Source organism: Anopheles darlingi, chromosome 3 (assembly GCF_943734745.1).
Source record: "Anopheles darlingi chromosome 3, idAnoDarlMG_H_01, whole genome shotgun sequence".
Classification (NCBI taxonomy): Eukaryota; Metazoa; Arthropoda; class Insecta; order Diptera; family Culicidae; genus Anopheles; species Anopheles darlingi.
The window spans coordinates 62494542-62505681 of record NC_064875.1 but is presented as its reverse complement, the minus strand read 5'-3'; the positions used below and the strand labels follow the sequence as shown (position 1 = coordinate 62505681).

The 11140-nt window shown below is 46.5% G+C and overlaps 5 protein-coding genes across 5 annotated transcripts in view; 2 read left to right on the top strand and 3 right to left on the bottom strand.

The window, feature by feature from the left end:
- Nucleotides 1-2688: 2688 nt before the first annotated feature.
- LOC125956825 (ADP-ribosylation factor-like protein 2) lies at nucleotides 2689-3833 on the top strand. Its single transcript, XM_049689045.1, has 2 exons — nucleotides 2689-2938; nucleotides 3003-3833. The coding sequence occupies exons 1-2, from the start codon at nucleotides 2874-2876 to the stop codon at nucleotides 3490-3492; spliced, it is 555 nt and encodes a 184-aa protein (XP_049545002.1). The 5' UTR covers nucleotides 2689-2873; the 3' UTR covers nucleotides 3493-3833.
- On the bottom strand, nucleotides 3563-3869 carry LOC125955687 (coiled-coil domain-containing protein 103). Its single transcript, XM_049686829.1, has 2 exons — nucleotides 3736-3869; nucleotides 3563-3662 (listed from the first exon to the last, which is right to left on the bottom strand). The coding sequence occupies exons 1-2, from the start codon at nucleotides 3867-3869 to the stop codon at nucleotides 3563-3565; spliced, it is 234 nt and encodes a 77-aa protein (XP_049542786.1).
- A 108-nt stretch (nucleotides 3870-3977) lies between these two features.
- LOC125956822 (uncharacterized) lies at nucleotides 3978-8413 on the bottom strand. The gene is made up of 4 exons (XM_049689041.1): nucleotides 8040-8413; nucleotides 7801-7953; nucleotides 7304-7740; nucleotides 3978-7223 (listed from the first exon to the last, which is right to left on the bottom strand). The coding sequence occupies exons 1-4, from the start codon at nucleotides 8217-8219 to the stop codon at nucleotides 4283-4285; spliced, it is 3711 nt and encodes a 1236-aa protein (XP_049544998.1). The 5' UTR covers nucleotides 8220-8413; the 3' UTR covers nucleotides 3978-4282.
- Nucleotides 8414-8670: 257 nt separating this feature from the next.
- LOC125956824 (ubiquitin-like domain-containing CTD phosphatase 1) overlaps nucleotides 8671-11140 on the bottom strand; it is a 3386-nt gene continuing 916 nt past the window's right edge. The window contains exons 3-6 of the mRNA XM_049689043.1: nucleotides 9799-10133; nucleotides 9670-9737; nucleotides 9344-9596; nucleotides 8671-9261 (exon numbers count right to left, since the gene is read on the bottom strand). Of these exons, the coding sequence (XP_049545000.1) occupies nucleotides 8774-9261; nucleotides 9344-9596; nucleotides 9670-9737; nucleotides 9799-9961 (972 nt within the window). The 5' untranslated portion in view covers nucleotides 9962-10133 and the 3' untranslated portion in view covers nucleotides 8671-8773. The remainder of the gene's footprint in view (nucleotides 9262-9343; nucleotides 9597-9669; nucleotides 9738-9798; nucleotides 10134-11140) is intronic.
- Nucleotides 10091-11140, top strand: part of LOC125956823 (E3 ubiquitin-protein ligase FANCL) — a 1339-nt gene continuing 289 nt past the window's right edge. The window contains exons 1-2 of the mRNA XM_049689042.1: nucleotides 10091-10250; nucleotides 10313-11140. The exon at nucleotides 10313-11140 is cut by the window's right edge and continues 84 nt beyond it. Of these exons, the coding sequence (XP_049544999.1) occupies nucleotides 10143-10250; nucleotides 10313-11140 (936 nt within the window). The 5' untranslated portion in view covers nucleotides 10091-10142. The remainder of the gene's footprint in view (nucleotides 10251-10312) is intronic.

Genomic DNA, 11140 nt, shown 5'->3' with positions numbered 1-11140 from the left:
GCGCTATAAACTTCATATTTCTTCATAACGCGATTCACGTAAGATGCTTTCCGCCTCGTGAAAGGTGTCGGAAAATGGTTGGAAAATTTCATTTCTATCCAGAACACAAGCAGCTTCGACGAACACGAGCCGATACCTTGTTGCTCGTGTGGTACTTTGACGGGAAGAAAGCGAGATCGGAAAATGGGAAATGGAGAGAGTTATCCCTCTGAGTTATCCCCTCGGCGTGCTACCGGAAATAGAAATTCACGTAAAGTATCCAAACCACAAGCGGGATGCCGGATCATGGAGGGAAAAGTTAAACGTCTTCCGGGACAAAAGCAAATGTTTCCAAACATTTCTCTCCTGTCTCTCTCTCTCTTTGCAGGCCTCGAGGTGTTGGCCTTCGTTATCGAGTAGCCTTCCGATAGCGCAGTAGTGACCGTCCACCCGGTGGCGCCGACCTAGTTAATCGCATTGGCGGCCAACACCAACGGAGAAGGTCGAGGCCAGCCAACAAGCAACCTGCCGAGACCCCGTCCCGGGTAGTGGTGAAAAACAGCTGCTCTGCGTCGAGCGCGGTAAAGTCGCAGATAAAGGCTGAAGAAATCGAGACAGGCACCAAAAGCTCGGCACCAATTTCCCCGGAAAAGGGGAAGAAAAAGAGAAAACAAGAAACAACAGCAAAAAAAAGCAACTTCCGTCCACTCGTGGCGTACTCGGGACGTAAGTTTGCTTGCCCATTTCTCAAATCTTTAATTAAACGGCCAACAAGGTCCGATGGTAAGCCGCCGACCCCAGAGGGACCGCGCTATAGAAACCCGGCACCAAACTGCAGCAACTATTGATCGAAACGGAAATGATGCAACTACTTCAACATTCGTTCAACAACGACAATGTGGAAAGAAGAAACGAAGAAGGGACAGTATACCAGCCGGAGTCAGCAGAAAGTGTGCCTCTCCTTCGCCTGTGTCCTTACAAACGCGGCATCAGGAAATGTGGTGTCCATCCAAACGCGGCTCACTCGCGCTAATTGCTGTTTGCAGATATTTGCTCGCCTGATAATGAGCCCGCGGGCGACCGAGCGGTAAGCCTTTCAACGGCAACGGTACCCTTAAGGTTAAATCGCGCAGCGGTACTGATTGAATAAGTTTAATCCATTGTGGAGCAGCGCACGATAAGTGAATTCGTTGGAGAGAGAAAGAGAGAGAGAGGGTGGGAAAAAACCAGTTTAAAAAGGGTGTAATTTCAAAGTAAATACCAAATGCTGCTGCAAGGAGAGCACAATTGTATTAAAGAGAGTGCTGTAGTGCAATTCTCAAGCGAGATTTATTTAAAAGAAGTTCTCAAAGCATGACGCAGCTCCTGTGTCTTCTGTATGCTCGCAGTGATGAACGTTGATGAATGATACGGATGGGCAACAATGAATCCTAAAAGTTCCGAAAAAGGCAGACAACCGGCATCGCTCCACAAACATAGCATCTTCTTCGCGTGATCGATGTACATCAGCTGCCACATTCAGCCACAGCAAACGCGCGGTGCGGTGGGAATAATGCCTGCGGAATATTTGTAACGATATGTAAATAAGTGCTTTCAAGAACCTGAATTGCACCACTGATTTTGCTGCGAATCTACTCTACTCCTTCGTCTTAGCTCGCTTGTCGTTCGGTGGCGCTTCGAGCCGGCGTAATGAAGAGTTCGCGTTCGTTCGCGCGGCAAGCGAATTGAAAAGGCAAAATGTGGGAATCTCTAGAATACCAAGCATCCATTATACATTTGATACAATGCCCATGTTAGATGTTTTAGATTCTTAAAAATCATTTCTTTATTTGAAGCTAATAAGGAACACGACATCCGTGGAACACGTGGGCTGGAAACCAAGCAGATGTCTGATGCAAGAGGTTCAACACAAGGTACTTTAAAAAGACAGGTAGCATCTTAACCGCTTTGACAGGTCACCATTTTCAATTTGTTTGACATTCATAGCAGGGCGCTTTTTATCAACAAAACCACGTGAGTTTCAAGAAGAAGAAGAAGAAGATGTGGGCAAGTTTGGTGGTTTTTTCAGGGAAAGCACCTGATTTCACTCTTTTTCGAAGGTTTAAATGATTCATCTCTCTATTTAAGATCATTCGAGCGACCGAGTTGTGTTTTATAGCGAGTGAGCACGGTCCAGGAACGCTAGCTAGCTCTTGTTCTAGGCCGGGTGGCAAGACCTACGGACCGATACCATATTGAAACTATTGAAAGAATTTTGGGAATATTTGCATAAACTTCAACTTTCGTGCCACTTTTCGTGAATTTTAACTTTCGTAATACCACGGAAAAGCGAAAACAGCTCCGAAAAGAGCGTTCCCGAAGTAAACATCCCAACATCCCGTGAATGTCAAACTCTGAAGTTTTTTCTAAAATAAAATCGGGGATTTGTTCTGGATAAAGCTACCTGTCTTTTTAAAGTACCTTGACCTTGGTTCAACAACATGATCGACACCATCATTCTTCGGTAGTATAATACTGTCACGACCACGTGCTAGAAGCGGCTCTGGGACCACGTGCCAGAATCGTCTGGTTCGAATTTGAAATTTGAGCAAAAATCGAGCAAAACTGCTTCCCAGAAATAGACTGGTTGTTTGGGAAGCAGTTTTGTTCGACTCTCTAACCGATGCAGTATAAACACATGAGTGGAGGCTTCAACCCTGCGCCGTTGTTTTGGAAAACGCTTTTACCGAAAGTGGTGGTTTTGCAACTTTTTCAGAGTTTTTTTTAGAGAATTTCGTGATAAAATAAAGGTGATAACAGCAAATTCAAGTCGTTTGCAACCCCCTCCATCGTTCCCGTCGTAAAACTGGGCCGGGAAAACGTAAAAAACCGAACAAAACAAAAGCGCTAGCAAGATGGGATTTCTTTCGATTCTGAAGAAAATGAAGCAGAAAGAGAAGGAAATGCGAATATTGCTGCTGTAAGTGCTGGGCGGAAATACCAACTCAATGCCGGAATATTCAAAAATATCTTACTCCTTCCAGCGGACTGGACAATGCCGGCAAAACCACCATCCTCAAGCGATTCAACGGAGAACCCATCGATCAGATCTCGCCCACGCTGGGATTCAACATCAAGACGCTGCACTACAATGACTACGTGCTGAATATGTGGGACGTCGGGGGACAAAAGTCGCTCCGCTCGTACTGGCGAAACTACTTCGAGTGCACGGACGGACTCATCTGGGTCGTCGACAGCACGGACCGGATGCGCATGGAATCTTGCCGGGCCGAGTTAACGCTGCTGCTGGAAGAGGAACGATTGGCCGGTGCTACGCTTCTCGTGCTGGCGAACAAACAGGATCTCCCAGGAGCGCTAACGGGTGTAGAAATTAAGGATATACTAGAGCTGGATAAAATCGAAACGCATCACTGGTCCATCCAGGGTGTGAGCGCCGTCACTGGAGGGAAATTGGTCGAAGCGATCGATTGGTTAGTGGAGGATATCTCGAAGCGGATCTTTACACTAGACTAGACACGTGAAACGTGTATCCATGTGAAACAATACATTCTAAACCTATTTATTTAATACATAGCTAACCAGATTAAACGTGAGAAGAACTATTCCAAATGCGGTGCTTCGTTTTAGGATTATTCTTGTCGCTAGCGCTGAGAGGCGTCAAGTGCGCCGAATCAACGATGTTTCTGAAAGCAAACCACAAGGATAAACCATGACCGTGCCTTCCAAATAGCTAGCTGTACGTTCAAAGTAACTTACTTGAACTCTTCATAGTTTTTAGACGATAATACCGCGCGTAGCTTGGCATCGTTCCTCAGCGAATAGAGATTATCTTCACGTATTTGCTCTAGACAGCGCTCTTCAAGGGCAACGATATCCTCGCGAGTTATCATCTTTCGGGCCAACTTTATTCGCTGGAACTAGAACTCACCCGTCAATAAACGCACAAAATTATTGCTCGTTGCTAATGGCAACGGGAAGTTGGTTACGTTGTACCGTTTCATTTTTAACTCGGTCCGGCAACAAGGAGCTGGTTTGTTCGTTCTGTTGAAATACATTATGCACAAGTTTTCTTTTTTATTCTGGATAAGATACTTTTCGCATGTTAAGATTATTTTGATAAGATATTTGCTTACACGTAAATTTTTACTTTTTCCTTCATATAAAGCCTATAAGCCAATATACTTATTTTAAAGTCACACTTTCTTTAGTTTATACATAGGAAAAAATACAGTACTTCAACGCATATCGAAACGCAGGGATATAGTTGGTTGAATTCAAACCATTCATCATACAGGAAACCACCCTAAGTCATTGTGATCGGCTTCTCGGCGATGCTGGAGTCGTGCTGCTTCATGCCTTCCACGTTCAGCGACGATAACTCCTGAGAAACTTCGTTTACAACTCGGACATCCTTTTCGAGGCTAAACTGATTCATCTCACTGCCATCCATTAAAATGTCTGTTGCATGGGTTGTCTCTTTAGCTTCGCCTGTCAATGCTGCAGAGGTTTTTACATTATCGCTACTGGATCCTCCATCAGCCTGCGCTGTGCAAGCTATTAAAGGCTTTACTGTCTCTTTTCCAGTCCGACTTGCATCTAACGGTTCAAAACTATCAGTTGTCTTAACCATTTCGCTGGAATCGGTTAATGGCAAGTACCCTTGATCCTCAGGACTATGCGTTCTGGCAAGATCCTGCTTGCTAGATCCTGCTTCATCCTCAGGAGTAGCAGCATATGTTTCTGCCATTTTGCTTCTAAATTCAATTTTGGAGTTGGATGCTCTGTTTTCAGTGAGAGGACTGATGTTCCTCTCAACTTCTTTATCATTAGACATATGCGCTACCTCTGGGATTTCTGTGTTTTTCATGCCCTTGCTCATTTCATTATGTCTACCTTCATCCGTATCTATACTCTGCTCACTGTTACCTAGTTCTTGGTCTAATGTTTTATCACTTTCTTCACTCGATTTAATCAGATTTTCTTTGATTTCACCTGCGTTGCTAAGAAGCTGTGTCGAAGTCGTTTTATCGACATTATCCGCATTTTCCGATTCTTCGTATTGCTGGTCTGACTGTTTCGTTCCGTCCGTCGTAGAATGATTGGAAATTTCTTCATTTTCTCCAGCTGCACCAACTTGATTCGGAAACTCTGGAATCATTTCACTTTGGGGTTTCTGTATGGCTTCTGTTTCGGAATCGGAAGTGCCGCCAGTGTGTGTATGCTCGTTTAACACGTTACATGTCGATAATGGAGATGAATCTAAAGCTAATTGATCCACAGGATCGCTTGAACCCACCTCGGAGATCTGTGGCACGGACACCGGCGGTAGATTAGAACTCGCACGCCTCTGGTCTTGTGTTGCCTTTTGTTTCAGCAGCGCAAATGGATTGATCATTTTGCTCAGTTTGCTCTTGGCCGTGCCTTGTTGTGTTTTGCGTCGCAAAGTGCTCTCATCACCCTTGCTTCGGTTCGATTTAGAGAATGGATTTGATAAAATCCTATGGCTCCTAGATTCTGCTTCGCCGAGCCCGCAGGAGGACGAATAGTTTGTTTCATTCTCGGGGGAATCTCCATCAGCAAAGCGTTCCGATTTAATGTGCATTCCATCGAATGCCACAACTGGTTCATTATCGGCATCCATGCCGTCTGTGTGATTCGTGGAGGGAAAAATATGATCCGGGTATGCATGATCATCCGAAGATGCACTGGGGAATTCACTTTTTATTGGACGTCCTATGTAACCCGGATCAATCGGTTCCGGCTTGATCCGAATTACAGGCCGCTCTTCAATAATTGGCAAATCGTTCTGATTTGCTTCATCCTCCGGATCCGGATCCGGAACCTCTTGTTTAACATACACCGTACAATGCCTGGGTTTTTTGTTCACGGATCGTTCCTCTCGGTGGGTATCGCTTGACTGCGATCGCTTTTCTTTTCGTTTCGATGCCTTTTTCGTAGGCGAAGACCCTTTTGGAGATTTGCTTGACACGGTGGCCTGCAGAGGATCATCATCTGTGGCTGAATTTTGAATTGTCCAAGATGTATTTTTACTTGAACCACCAGCCTCGCCATCGTTCAATAGACCCTTTTCTTGCTTAATCGTTATCCGAAGCGGATTTTGCACGATCGGCATAAGATCATCATCTTGAGGTTCCTGCTTAACCGCAATATCCACTGGAAGTGGATTTGGTTCACTTTCCACCCCTTCCTTCTCACTCACTGTGTGTTCTTGATCCGCCAAGGGTGAAGCTATAGCCTCGCTTGCAACAGTTTCTCCTGCGACAACAGCCTCACTAATGTTTGCCGTCTCTGGAAGAGGAGTAGAACCGGCATCATCATCCGAATCATTAGAATGATCATTGCCATCATCTTGCCAGTTGTCTCCAGCATGATCAGTTTCTGGTGCTCCTGCATCGTCGGTATTCTCATTAATCTTGTCACTGGCATTCGGCGTCTCGGTTTCATTATGCGACAAACAGTCCTCCAGCTGTTCACGTAGTTCATTCATTTCAAGAAACTCCTGTTTGACCGCTTCCATGGACAACGTCACCATGGGTTGCTTGGTTGGGGATGAAGCGTTTTCACTTGTGGTGCTATTAGTATACCGTTCGGTTCGTTCCTCATCTTCCAGCGTAGAAGACCGTGTCCGACGACTTCTGTTCTTTCGGTCCCCACTCGTAGTGGCAGTTTCGGACGAATTATGAGGCATGGTTCCGGAACGTAATCGTGAAGCCACCGGAGGGTTCTCCATATGCCATCCAGTCTGCATTGCAGATGCCGTCTCCTCGGATTTCACCGTGATACTAACATCGAGCGGTGGTGGATAAGGTAGTTCACATTGTTCTTCCTCCTCCACCTTCATCTCATCGTTAAACTGCTCTTGGTCTGATGATTTTTTACCCGACGGACGACCACGTCCTCGCTTCTTCTCGCTCAGCGCGACTGGGATGTCAATGTCCGGCTTGCTTTCAATCAGCTCACTTTTCAGCGTTTCCCACAACGGTTCCGAAACGGGTAGTGTACCTGTGCAGTACATTATATAGTGCCGCAGAAGTGGCTGTTTTTGTCGGAAGAATTTGCCACATTTGGGACAGTTGGTTCGTGCTTTTAGAAAGCACGAGTGCCATTCGAATAGATTCCGCGTTTTGAACAGTTTCCTGCATTCTGGACAGCGTACATCAGGTACCAGCGGTACGGGATGAACTGATCGTTCCGGGCGCACACAAGCTTTTGTATCGATGTGACTGATAACGAGGAATAAATTGTAACATTATATGGAAAGGTAGGTAAGTAACGTATCTCAAAGGCTTGGAAAAATACTCACCTTTTTAATGTTTTACTGGAGACAAACTTTTTGCTGCACCGAAAACAGTGATACTTCGTGCGGGTTGCCTTGTGCCAGGATTCGTGGTCCTTCAGATCACGATGTGTTTCAAAGTATTCGCAACATGTATAGCAAGCAGATGGGTACACCCGGGGCGTATGTCTGCGAACTAAATGCTTCTGCAATCCCAGTGATTCCGTGAACACATCCTTGCAATACTCGCAGGCATGCTCAAATTTAAGCCGCTTTTGCTGAACTGCTTCATCTTCATCTTTACACTCTTCATTGAAGTCCAAAGCGGAGGGTTCATCCCTTGGTTTAGCTTTGGTAGCTCGTGTGCTTCTTAATTCAGCCACTTCTTCCTCTTCCTCCATATCTTCTGTTTCGTCGAGTTTCGGTACAATTTCTTCTTGCCGTGGAGGCAATTCTAGCTTCACCTGTAATGTTGCGGACATTAGCGAGTGCTGGATCGGATATCTTCGTTCTGTCCAACTCACCCTTTTCACTACCGGATGGACCATGTGCAGGTTGAGAAGGCTGCGGGTTTGCACATTGGTTGCAGCGCACATCAACCGGTATTCGTAGAAATCATTTACCTTCTCCAAACACAGCTGACAAATTTGCTGTGGCATCTGGTCATCTTTGTGTACCTGCAAAGCGAACCGAAGTCCCAATCCATTTCCAATTAACTCCCAATATCGGCTGCACTCTCTGTCGCCTACCCCGATTGACCTACCAAAATGCCGACACACTCCTCGATTTTCTTCACCAAACTCGTCTCCTCGTCCTCCTCGTCGTACAGGACAATCACATCGTCGTCCTCGATGATCGGCAGCTTCTCCGGATGGTCCACACCGCACAACCGGCAAACTCGGTAGATTTGCTGATGCAGAATGTTAATCGAGAAGCGCTCCATGATTATGCCTGGCTCGGCGCTGCACCGCAGGGCGCTAAACACTGTCCCAGCAGGCCAGTTGATTCGAATTCAACACATGAGGGTGGCCAACCGTTGATAGGCCTTCATGGGAAGCCAAAAAATACTTAAACTAACGAGGTTTTAAATAGTAAAACTCAATTGCTTTTTCCACTATTTTGTTCCGCGAATTTCTGTAACGCTTGCTTGGAAGCGCACACACACACACACACACACACACACACACACACACACACACACACACACACACATAAGCAAAAGGCCACAGAGCAAAGCGCCACAAAAGAGTTTCAACATGTACATTACTACGTCTGTTATTTGGACAAAAATTGGATTTAAAGAAAGCACTTTACAGTAATGTCGACGTTCGGTTCCTGCGAAACCGAACGAAGTACGAACATTTTTTTAAAGCAAAAAAAATCAGACTGAACCGTTTTTTCCATTCTATTTGAGAGAATTATTCATTAAAGAAAAGCAATCTGCCTTAAAACTAGATTGTTTCATAAACTCTTAGCAGTCGTATTTACCACGGAGCATTAGCTGGAACGTTTCTTCGAAAGATAGTCCTCCCATCGCCGGTGGTTCAGCGTATCGAAATCATCACAATTTTCTGCGATCGCCTTCAGGTACTTGGCCAGCTTGAGCAGCTCCTTGTCCTTGTGGCGATTCAGGTGTGCCTCCGAGAATGGCTTGATGCGTAGGCCCGACTTTGGGTTCATCAGAAAGTTGCGCCGCAAATCGTCGAACATGATCGTGTTCTTCGACGAATATTGGCTATACTTTCCCCAGATCACGCCCAACGGCTTCACCTCGATCACACCGCGTAACGGACACAGCACGGTGATCATGGCGGCATCATCGAGCATAAATACCAGCTTATAATCCCGCGATTCATCCGTCACCCCAAGTAGTTTCATCTTTTCCACGATCCATCGCATCGACGTCGCCGACCATATCGCGATATCGTAATCCTTATAGGCTGCCGACAGAAACTCGTGTAGAAATGGTCGCATCAATTCGGCGCCTAACCAACGACCGGAAAGAATAAAATTGGAAGGACAATTAGCGAAGCCCCCGAATGCCCGGATTACGGAGATCACACTCACCGTTCTCAGCCACGGAGCGGTGATCGAAGATGGTGTAATCAATGTCCAGTACCAGTAGCCGTTTGCCTTCCCGAGGAGGGTTCAGTTCCTTGATGGTGTACTCCTTGATGCGTTTGTTGATTTTTGTGAGATAGATTTCCTTGTTCTCTAGCGGCACATTATCTTCCTCCTCCTTGTCCAGATCGTTCACGACGCTTCCGATGTCGGTTGGCCGTGAAGAGGCCTCCATAATGTCGCTTTCCAGTGATCCAACCTGTGACGTCAACGAACTCCAATCAGCAAAACCTTGCACCCGCAATCCGCTCCAAACTGTTCCCGATACTCACCATCATCAGCTTAAAGTTGGGCTTCAGCTCTAGGACCCCGAGCCTCACATCATCCGTCACTGGCTTTCCTGCGGTGGTACGAAAACGGTAAGCGAAAATCCCTGGAGCCTGCTTTGCCGGAAGACTCACCTTTATGTTTTAAATTCAGCAGCTTCTGTCGTTCCGGGCGCACCTGTGTCTTTTTGCAAATCTCGTGCCGGAGCACGGCCACTGTGTCGTGTTCGGTGAGGTCCTCGATCGGGAACTCCTTTCCGCTCCACTTGATAATTATCGTAACCTCCTTCGCATCCATGGCAGAGCGTTTTGTTTCCGGATTACCTGAAAGTCCGCGAAGGCGCCGCAAATAATGACGATTCCGGTTTCTTCTTCCTTCACTGACACTTTTGTCGATTTAGTTCCTCTTTTCGACCGCACGTCAAACTTCAAAAACGTTCAAACGTAAACACGGAACTCCGAAGAAACCGCTAAAAAATATGGACGATTTAAAGAAAGCCGAATTGCAAGCAATGCAGGAATTTCTACGTGAATTTCCGTTCCTCGTCGAACTAGGCCACTTCCACTTCATCGGTCTGTACAAGCGGGTAAGCAGCGTGAGTGTCTCTATTCGCAAACCGACCTATAACATCTCCGTTTACCGTTTTAGATCTACAAATTAGATATGCGGTTCCCGAGGTTCCCCAGTGCCGAACAGCACTACCTAGCCATACATCGCGGGCACATTAGAGTCCCTGTGACTGTCGAACGACTGTCCTTCAACGACGCAAAATCCTTTGTCAAAAGCATTCTCGAGGCGCTTAACGGACAAACGAAGGATGATGGAACCACCGCGTGCCTACTACAAGGGACCCGTGATCTGACCGCGATCGCATTTGAACTGCTTTCGATTCAACAGCAGTATCGATGTGATGTGGCCTTCAATCCAGATATTACTCACATAGAAATCACGGCCTTGCGACAGGGCAAACAGCACATGCTAGTGCTGAACCGTACATCGGGTCAGCAATTTAAAATCACCCGCCACACACTTCCTGAGCCGGCCGTGACGGAATCCTTCCAACGCCAGACGACTCTCGAGCGTCATTGGCAGATTTTTTGCGATACGCTTGATCAACTGGAAGAGTTTTACGGTAACCTGAGTACCATCGACGAGCTATGCTATGTCGTGCATCCTACCCACATCGATACAAAGACCTCCTGGAGGGTGTTCAAGTACGATCGAAAAGTGTTTCTTAAGGTAGCACTCCATCCGCTGCAACCGACAGCCGTCGATATCTCATTCATAGGACCGACACGGATGGTTTCCGGTTTGAGGGAACAGTACAGCGAGAAACAAGACGAATGGGATACGGAGTGTAACGTGTACACTAACCTGCTAAGAATATTCGACAAAATGTCCTTCCCCATGCGCCCGATCGATCCAGCCGAGGCCGGGGCGGAGGGCGAGGATGACTGTGGTATTTGCATGGGTTAC